This window comes from Portunus trituberculatus, chromosome 8 (assembly GCF_017591435.1).
Source record: "Portunus trituberculatus isolate SZX2019 chromosome 8, ASM1759143v1, whole genome shotgun sequence".
Taxonomy (NCBI): domain Eukaryota; kingdom Metazoa; phylum Arthropoda; class Malacostraca; order Decapoda; family Portunidae; genus Portunus; species Portunus trituberculatus.
This window is the reverse complement of record NC_059262.1, coordinates 4,157,501-4,167,500: the sequence shown is the minus strand read 5'-3', so window position 1 is coordinate 4,167,500 and position 10,000 is coordinate 4,157,501. Positions and strand designations below refer to the sequence as shown.

Here is a 10,000-nt window from a genome sequence, read left to right as displayed (position 1 = left end):
TTGAATTGTGTGCAGTGATGGTGGATTAAGAGAGGATGATTTGAAGAAGAGGAGGAGGAGAAGGAGAAGGAGAAGGAGAAGGAGAAGAAGGAGGAGGAGGAGGAGAAGAACGGGAATTTAAGGATGGGAATAGAGAAGATAGAAAATGTTGCAGAAGAATGATTGAGAAGAAGAAGAAGAAGAAGAAGAAGAAGAAAGAAGAATGAAGAGAAAAGAAAAATAGGAAAAAAGAAGAAAAATTTAAATGCAGGTAAAGAATAAGAATAAATAAGAAAAATATGAACAGAGAGAGAGAGAGAGAGAGAGAGAGAGAGAGAGAGAGAGAGAGAGAGAGAGAGAGAGAGAGAGAGAGAGAGAGAGAGAGAGAGAAAGGAACCACCACTAACCTAACCTAACCTAACCTAACTTAACCTAATTAAATCTTGCAATCACACTATCCAAAAATGCATCGGGTTGGTTTCTTTGCCCTTGCTGTGGAGACAAGTCGAGTCTGTGTGGCCTTTGCTGTGGCCTTTGCTGTGGCCTCTGCTGTGCTCTTGGACGTGGGCGTGGCTGTGGGGCTGGGATCTGGAAAGTGGGCGTGTCAACGAGTGATGGGCGTGAGGATCTAGCCTGTGGTGCCTGCTGGAGTGAGATTCTAGGCTGTGGCTGTGGGCGGAACTGCTGCTGTGGGGCTGGGGTGTGTTGCGGCTGCTGGTGGAACTGCTGTTGTGGCTGTGGCTGGAACTGCTGCTGTGGCTGTGGCTGGAACTGCTGCTGTGGTTGTGGCTGGAACTGGTGCTGTGGCTGTGGCTGGAAATGCTGCTGTGGAGGTGCTTGGGGCTGGGGTTGCTGCGGGGGCTGCGGTATAGGCTGGAACTGTGGCTGGATTTGTATCTGTGGAGGCGTGGGTGATGGGCGGCGTGGTCTCTGCCTTCTGCGTGGGGTGGGGCGTGCTATCTGCTGGGGAACGAAGCCAGACTGCCCTCCTCGTACCTCGTCAGCTGGCTGCTCTAAATGGCGCCAATAGTCGTAGTTACCAAGATCAATATAGTTAGGATCTGTCGTCTCGTCCACCTCACCGCCATGGTTGTACACACGTGTCTCTAGTTCCCCGTTTTCGTTGATGAAGCTGAAGTTCCCCACCACTGTTCCGTTAGGGTAGCGGAACTCAAACTTAGAGGAACCGTCGCCTCCAATGTACTCGTAGACAAAGGCGCCGGTGTGAAGGTCAATCCTGCGTGAGGGAGAAAAAAGGTTAGGCTGCGAGGAAGATTGTAGGAGGCTAGGAACACAGGAAAGGATGCAAAGAAGAATAAAGACACTGGGAGAAGATTAAGGATACTTGGGAGACGATTAGGAAGACTGGGAGAAGATTAGTAACACTGGGAAATTAACAATGATAAGATATTAATCCCTTGAGTAACCATGACGCGTTTCCATATTCATCCTGGTTACTGTTTGGTGATTTTATACAGCTTCAGAAACTCATGTGGGGATTAAAATAGTGAAGACTGCGGCCATTATTCTTCTGACCTCCATAGACCCTTCCTAATGTCAATAAAATGGTCTAATCGTACACAAAACTCAAGATAAAAGTGTGTCCCAGTACTGAAGGAGTTAAAATAGTGAGGACTGTGGCCATTACTCTTCTGACCTCCATAGACCCTTCCTAATATCAATAAAATGGTCTAATTGTACACAAAACTCAAGGTAAAAATGTGTCCCAGTACTGAAGCGGTTAAGAGTACTTGAGAGAAGATAGAAACACTAGGAAAATATTATCAACACTGGGAAAAGGTTAGGAACACTAGGAGAAGATTAGGAACACCGTATGATGATTAGAAGCACTCAGAGAAGTTTATGAAGGAATATAGAGGAAGATCATCTCGTAGGGAATGCTGGGAGAAACTCTCGGAAATGATTAGAGAGGAAATGTAAAGAATATTAGGCTATAAGGAACACCGGAAGAAGATTAGAAACTCAGAAAAGATTAGGAAGAAACACAGAGTAGGATTAGGTTACGAAAAAAAAAAGAAGATTTGAAACATTTGGAAGAAGATTAGGAAGGAAGAGAAAGGAAGATTAGGCTAGGAAAAACTGAAAAGAAGATTAGAAACACTGGAAGAAGATTAGGAAGGAAGAGAAAGGAAGATTAGGCTAGGAAAAACTGAAAAGAAGATGAAGCACTGGAAGATTAGGAAGGAAGATTAGCCTACGAGGAACACTTACAGAAAACGTGATGGTGGTAAGACAGTCAATGGAAAGTGGCGAGTAATGTACGTGGAGTTAGTGAAACGCGGGTTGTGTTTACCTAAGACTTCCTCTCCCGCCGCCGACTCACAGCGCGCGGGAAGTTAGCTATGATCTTTATTTACTAACGCTTTGCTCTGTCACCACGACTAAATTCCAAGGCCACAGAGATAACTAATAGGTTTTTCAAGGGTGTATCTCTAGTTAATAATGTAGAAATCTTATCAATCTGCCTTTAGAATCGTAAACACACACACACTCTCTCTCTCTCTCTCTCTCTGACCTGCGGGAGTCCTTCAGGATGGGGACGGGCGTGGTGGTGTGCAGGTCGTCTCCAAGGAACTGAGGGGGCAAAAGACGGTGGAGTGAGATGCGTGCTGTGCTTATGGCAGTGCAGTATGTAAGTGAAGGACAGTTTGCGTTGTGTGTCTTACTTCCGTGTTCTCTTCGTGTTGATGAAATTCTGGATGATTTGCAAGTGTTGTGAGGAAGGAGTGTAAGAGCTTGGCGTGTCATTTATTGTGTGTTGTATAGTGTATGTTGTATTGTATGGTAGTGTGGTTTTATTGTTGTTTGTTTGTCTGTTTGCTTGTCTCTTTGTCTCTCTGTCAGTGTACCTATCTGTCTGTCTCTCTCTCTTTCTTTCTGTATCTCTCTGTCTGTCAGTCTTTCTGTTTGTCTCTTTGTCAGTCTATCTATCTGTCTCTCTGTCTCTCTCTGTTTCTCTGTCTCTCTCTGTCTGTCTGTTTGCTTGTCTGTTTGTCTCTCTGTCAGTCTACCTATCTGTCTCTCTCTCTCTCTCTCTCTCTCTCTCTCTCTCTCTCTCTCTCTCTCTCTCTCTCTTTTTACTTAACCTAACCTAACCTAACCCAACCTAACCTAACTTAACAATACCTGAGCCAACCTAAGAGCAAGTATTTCCACGTGTCCAGTTAATTAAAGGTGTGGTGAGGTGGGCACCCTTTACCTGCATCTCTCGTGTCTACCTGCGCCCTTCACCTCCTTCCCCTCCTTACCTCCCTCCTCTCTCTCTCTCTCTCTCTCTCTCTCTCTCTCTCTCTCTCTCTCTCTCTCCCACTCCTCTGCCTCATCTCCCCCCTTCCTCCCTTACTCGACAACTTCTCCTATCTCCCCCCCCCCCACCTCTTATGACTTCCTGCTCTTGACCGCTTTGTGTGTGTGTGTGTGTGTGTGTGTGTGTGTGTGTGTGTGTGTGTGTGTGTGTGTGTGTGTGTGTGTGTGTGTGTGTGTGTGTGTGTGTGTGTGTGTGTGTGTGTGTGTGTGTGTGTGTCTGTCTGTCTGTTTATGTCTATCTCTCTCTCTCTCTCTCTCTCTCTCTCTCTCTCTCTCTCTCTCTCTCTCTCTCTCTCTCTCTCTCTCTCTCTCTCTCTCTCTCTCTCTCTCTCTCTCTCTCTCTCTCTTCTCTCTCTCTCTCTCTCTCTCTCTCTCTCTCTCTCTTTCCGCTTTTCTTCTCTCTGGACAAAGTCATATTAGAGAGAGAGAGAGAGAGAGAGAGAGAGAGAGAGAGAGAGAGAGAGAGAGAGAGAGAGAGAGAGAGAGAGAGAGAGAGAGAGAGAGAGAGAGAGAGAGAGAGAGAGAGAGAGAGAGAGAGAGAGAGAGAGAGAGAGAGAGAGAGAGAGAGAGAGAGACCCATGCCCCTGACCCATTGACTTTTATTAGGGGGGGGGGGATGAAGTGGTAAAGGTGCGCCTCCGCCCCCTCCTCCTCCCCCCAACACTTAACACCTTCCCCTCCTCTCCTCCCCCTCCTCCCCTCCTTCTATAACCTGTTTTCTTGTTTCCTCTCCCTATATTTCCTCCTCTCTCTCTCTCTCTCTCTCTCTCTCTCTCTCTCTCTCTCTCTCTCTCTCTCTCTCTCTCTCTCTCTCTCTCTCTCTCTCTCTCTCTCTCTCTCTCTCTCTCTCTCTCTCTCTCTCTCTCTCTCTCTCTCTCTCTCTCTCTCTCTCTCTCTCTCTCTCTCTCTCTCTCTCTCTCTCTCTCTCTCTCTCTCTCTCTCTCTCTCTCTCTCTCTCTCTCTCTCTCTCTCTCTCTCTCTCTCTCTCTCTCTTTTTCTTGTTTTTTCAGCTTATCAGTCTTCCGAGGGACAAAAGATCTGTTGTTGTTGTTGTTGTTGTTGTTGTTTTGATTCTTCATTGCGTTCTGGTGCTGTGTGTGTCTTTTCCGTGTTCGTTGTTGTTGTTGTTGTTGTTGTTGTTGTTGTTGTTGTTGTTGTTGTTGTTATCGTCTTCCTCCTTCTTCTCTTTAAATTCTCCTCCTTCTCCTTCTCCTCTTTCATCTCCTGATGCCTAACTTTCTCTTCTTCTCCTCCTCCTCCTCCTCCTCCTCCTCCTCCTCCTCCTCCTCCTCCTCCTCCTCCTCCTCCTTCTCCTCGTCCTAGTACTTCTCTTCTTCGTTAACTTCCTTATCCTCCTCATTTTCCCCTTAACTTTCTCCTCCTCCTTCTCCTCCCTCCCCTCCCTCGTCCTTACCGGCTGTGGCGCGAAGCCTCGCCCCTGCGCCGCGACCACCGTCAGGCAGCAGATCCACACCTGAAGGAGGGACACAAAACATTAGACAGTATTCTCAAACACTTCAGCGTCTACTCCACTATTTTCTAAGGGCTTCTCTAACTGACGAGAGTTTCTAAAGGTGTTTTTTATGGTTGTAGTGACAGATTAATGAGGTTTCTATGTTACTATGTAGGGGAAACACTCTTGAAAACCTGGTTAATCATCTCTGTGGCCTTTGAAAACACTCGTGGTGAAGGAACACGAAATTTCAAGGGTGTTTTTATGGTTCTAGTAAGATTAACAAGAATTTTACACTATTGAAAGGAAAAAATGTCTTGTGAACTCGGCTAATCATCTCTGTGGCCTTTGAAAACAGTCTTGGTGAGGGAGTAAAGGGTTATTAACTAGTGTGAGTGGTAGTGGTGGTAGTGGTGATGGTGGTGGTGGTGGAATATGTAAAAACAGTAGAGAACATTAACAGAATAGCTAGTTTAGTGTATGTACTTTGATAGCACTGGTGGTGGTGGTGGTGGTGGCGGTAGTGGTGGTAGTGGTGGTAGTGGTGGTGGTGGAGAGAGTATTAGTGAAAGTAGAAGTGAATAGTAACAAGTTTTTACACGCGCTGGATTCAGTGTCACCACCACCACCACCACCACTACCCAGTCCACCCACTTAGTCACCCAGTCCACCCACTCAGTCCACCCACCGAGTCCACCCAGCTAGTCTACCCAGCCAGCCAGCGTCGGTGTCTAAATCTGAGCCTCCGTTAAGTGTGGAGGCCAGCAGAGGACGGTAGGCAACCACGTGAAGGACAGCCCAGCACACTAACGGTACCAGGGGCAGTGCATGCAGCCTCACCCATAACACGAGTCTCCGTCAAGGCCACACCACCGCCACCGCAGCCTCGCCACAGTATCGCCGCAGCATAATGATTTAACAGCATAGTACAGGGTGTTTTAATGCTATCACACCTCTAACACAGCATGATATCAAGCTTTCTAGTGTTATAAAGCATTACCACAGCATATCAAGCTTTCTAGTGTTATAAAACATTACCACAGCAAAATATTAAGCTTTCTAGTGTTACAAAGCATTAACACAGCAAAATATCAAGCTTTCTGGTGTTACAAAGCATTACCACAGCAAAATATTAAGCTTTCTAGTGTTACAAAGCATTACCACAACAAAATATTAAGCTTTCTAGTGTTACAAAGCATTACCACAGGAAAATATTAAGCTTTCTAGTGTTACAAAAGCATTAACACAGCAAAATATCAAGCTTTCTAGTGTTATTCAGCATTAACACAGCAAAATATCAAGCTTTCTGGTGTTATAAAGCATTACCACAGCATATCAAGCTTTCTAGTGTTAAACAGCATTAACACAGCAAAATATTAAGCTTTCTAGTGTTATACAGCATTAACACAGCAAAATATCAAGCTTTCTAGTGTTACAAAGCATTACCACAGCAAAATATTAAGCTTTCTAGTGTTACAAAAGCATTAACACAGCAAAATATCAAGCTTTCTAGTGTTATTCAGCATTAACACAGCAAAATATCAAGCTTTCTGGTGTTATAAAGCATTACCACAGCATATCAAGCTTTCTAGTGTTAAACAGCATTAACACAGCAAAATATTAAGCTTTCTAGTGTTATACAGCATTAACACAGCAAAATATCAAGCTTTCTAGTGTTACAAAGCATTACCACAGCAAAATATCAAACTTTCTAGTGTTATTCAGCATTATCACAGCAAAATAGTTAGATTGGCAGCATTTTCACAGCATTTTGAGGATAAAGTGTCGTCACAGCATTGCATTAACCCTCACAGCATTGCGTCAGACCTCACAGCATTGTCAGGCCTTACAGCATTAGCACAGTGTTATGTCAGGACCCCACAGCAACACCACAGCATCACCACAGCAGAACGGAGAGCCTTCCATCATCGCAGCATTATGAAAGCCTATCACCATTGTTATAAGATGATGACGGGCCTCACAGCATTACCAAGCCATTATTAGTTGCACATCATCACCATCATCATCATCATCGTCATCATCATCATCATCATCAGGTTCCTTTGTCCAGTGTTCTAAAACGCTTTGCTCTCTCATAATATAACTTTTTTACTTTATTTATTTATTTTTTTTCAATTTAACGTTACGAAAACCAACAGAAAATATTATCAGAACTTTGAACTTTGATTAGAAACGTTTTGTGATCTGTTTTCTGTTCTTTTGAGAGAGTTAGTGAAGAGAAATCGCGTGAAACAAAGAGAATTATAGTGGTTTTGGAAATTCATGGCGCCATTTCAGATTTTCGAATGACAGAAAGAGAATCAGAGACAGAATCAGAAACAGAATCAGAAACAGAATCAGAAACAGAATCAGAAACAGAATCAGAATCAGAAACAGAATCAGAATCAGAAACAGAATCAGAAACATAATCAGAAACAGAATCAGAAACAGAATCAGAAACAGAATCAGAAACATAATCAGAAACAGAATCAGAAACAGAATCAGAAACAGAATCAGAAGCAGAATTATAAACAGAATCAGAAACAGAATCAGAAACAGAAACAGAATCAGAAACAGAATCAGAAACAGAATCAGAAACAGAATCAGAAACAGAATCAGAAACAGAATCAGAAACAGAATCAGAAACAGAATCAGAAACAGAATCAGAAACAGAATCAGAAACAGAACCAGAAACAGAATGAGAAACAGAATCAGAAACAGAATTATAAACAGAATCAGAAACAGAATCAGAAACAGAATCAGAAACAGAAACAGAATCAGAAACAGAATTATAAACAGAATCAGAAACAGAATCAGAAACAGAATTATAAACAGAATCAGAAACAGAATCAGAAACAGAATCAGAAACAGAAACAGAATCAGAAACAGAATTATAAACAGAATCAGAAACAGAATCAGAAACAGAATCAGAAACAGAATCAGAAACAAAATCAGAAACAGAATCAGAAGCAGAATTATAAACAGGATCAGAAACAGAATCAGAAACAGAATTATAAACAGAATCAGAAACAGAATCAGAAACAGAATCAGAAACAGAAACAGAATCAGAAACAGAATTATAAACAGAATCAGAAACAGAATCAGAAACAGAATCAGAAACAGAATCAGAAACAGAAACAGAATCAGAAACAGAATTATAAACAGAATCAGAAACAGAATCAGAAACAGAATTATAAACAGAATCAGAAACAGAATCAGAAACAGAATTATAAACAGAATCAGAAACAGAATCAGAAACAGAATCAGAAACAGAAACAGAATCAGAAACAGAATTATAAACAGAATCAGAAACAGAATCAGAAACAGAATCAGAAACAGAATCAGAAACAAAATCAGAAACAGAATCAGAAGCAGAATTATAAACAGGATCAGAAACAGAATCAGAAACAGAATTATAAACAGAATCAGAAACAGAATCAGAAACAGAATCAGAAACAGAAACAGAATCAGAAACAGAATTATAAACAGAATCAGAAACAGAATCAGAAACAGAATCAGAAACAGAATCAGAAACAGAATCAGAAACAGAAGCAGAAGCAGAATTATAAACAGAATCAGAAACAGAATCAGAAACAGAATCAGAATCAGAAACAGAATCAGAAACAGAATCAGAAGCAGAATTATAAAAAGAATCAGAATCAGAAACAGAATCAGAAACTTAATTAGAATCAGAGACAGAATCAGAAACAGAATTAGAATCAGAGACAGAATCAGAGACAGAATCAGAATCACAATCAGAGACAGAATCAGAAACAGAATCAGAGACAGAATCAGAAACAGAATCAGAAACAGAATCAGAAACAGAATCAGAAGCTCTCCAAGCCAACAAAATGCAAGTAAAAAAGTGTTCCATATATTAACATTTCATAGCGGTTAATGAAGAGAAGTGACATCATTTTCTTTTCTTTTTCTTTTTTTCAAGTATAAGATAAGATTTTGCAACTCCACGTGACCGAAACCAACAAATCTTATCAAAAACCACAAACTTAGAGCAGGAAATGTATTATGATATTTTTTCCGTTATTTTTGAAGCAATAAAATGAAAGTATCCGGGTTATCAAAGTGTTTCTCCTTTAAATGATATAGAAAGTCTTGTTGAATCCGCCACTAGAACCGTGAAATAAAAGAAATTAGAAAACAGTGTAGCTAACTTTTAAAAAATCACTGTTTCTCCTTTTCTTATCAAATATTTCACTAGAACCACAAAAAAAATCACCTTTAGAAAACAGTTTAACTAAAAAAAAGACTTTCTTCTTTTAATAATATAGAAATCCTTATATTTGTCACTAGAACCACAAAGACACGCCCTTAGAAAAACAGTTTAACTAAAAAAAAGACTTTCTCCTTTTAATAATATAGAAATCCTTATATTTGTCACTAGAACCACAAAGACACGCCCTTAGAAAAACAGTTTAACTAAAAAAAAGACTTTCTCCTTTTAATAATATAGAAATCCTTATATTTGTCACTAGAACCACAAAGACACGCCCTTAGAAAAACAGTTTAACTAAAAAAAAGACTTTCTCCTTTTAATAATATAGAAATCTTGTTATATTTGTCACTAGAACCACAAAGACACGCCCTTAGAAAAACAGTTTAACTAAAAAAAAAAGACTTTCTCCTTTTAATAATATAGAAATCCTTATATTTGTCACTAGAACCACAAAGACACGCCCTTAGAAAATCGTGTAACATCAACGAGAGCTTTGAAATAGAAGAGAGTTACTGTTTGGAAAGGTTCTTATTGATAGCTACTATAATAAGCTTGTGAAAATTAGATTATTTATTTATTTATTCATTCATCTATTCTATTTTATCTTATCCTATTCGTTTATCTACTTATTCATTTATTTTTTTGCAATGTAGTGATGTTAGAATGAAAGAGTTGACGTGACATGCACCAACTGTCACCACAACCACCACCACCTACACCACTACTACCACCACCACCCCCCATTACTACCAACCCCAACTGTGACTACAACCACCACCACCACCACTACACCCGAACCAACAAAATACACGTACAAAAAAATATACAACCACCACCACCACTGTCACCACAATCACCACACTTCACCACAACGTATCCACATCACCACAAAGCACAACGCAATCCACTTCAAGAGTCCACATAGCTCTTCCACTGAGATTTGAGAGGCGCAGAGATAGTAGTGGTAGATTAGAGTGGTAGTTGTAGTCGTAGTAGTTGTCGTTGTG

At 41.0% G+C, this 10,000-nt stretch overlaps 1 protein-coding gene across 1 annotated transcript in view; it reads right to left on the bottom strand.

Annotated features, from left to right (window-relative positions):
- Nucleotides 1-302: 302 nt before the first annotated feature.
- Nucleotides 303-10,000, bottom strand: part of LOC123499535 (mediator of RNA polymerase II transcription subunit 15-like) — a 9,855-nt gene continuing 157 nt past the window's right edge. Inside the window, exons 2-4 of the mRNA XM_045247634.1 lie at nucleotides 4,721-4,780; nucleotides 2,516-2,574; nucleotides 303-1,216 (exon numbers count right to left, since the gene is read on the bottom strand). Coding sequence (XP_045103569.1) covers nucleotides 412-1,216; nucleotides 2,516-2,574; nucleotides 4,721-4,780 — 924 coding nt within the window. The 3' untranslated portion in view covers nucleotides 303-411. The remainder of the gene's footprint in view (nucleotides 1,217-2,515; nucleotides 2,575-4,720; nucleotides 4,781-10,000) is intronic.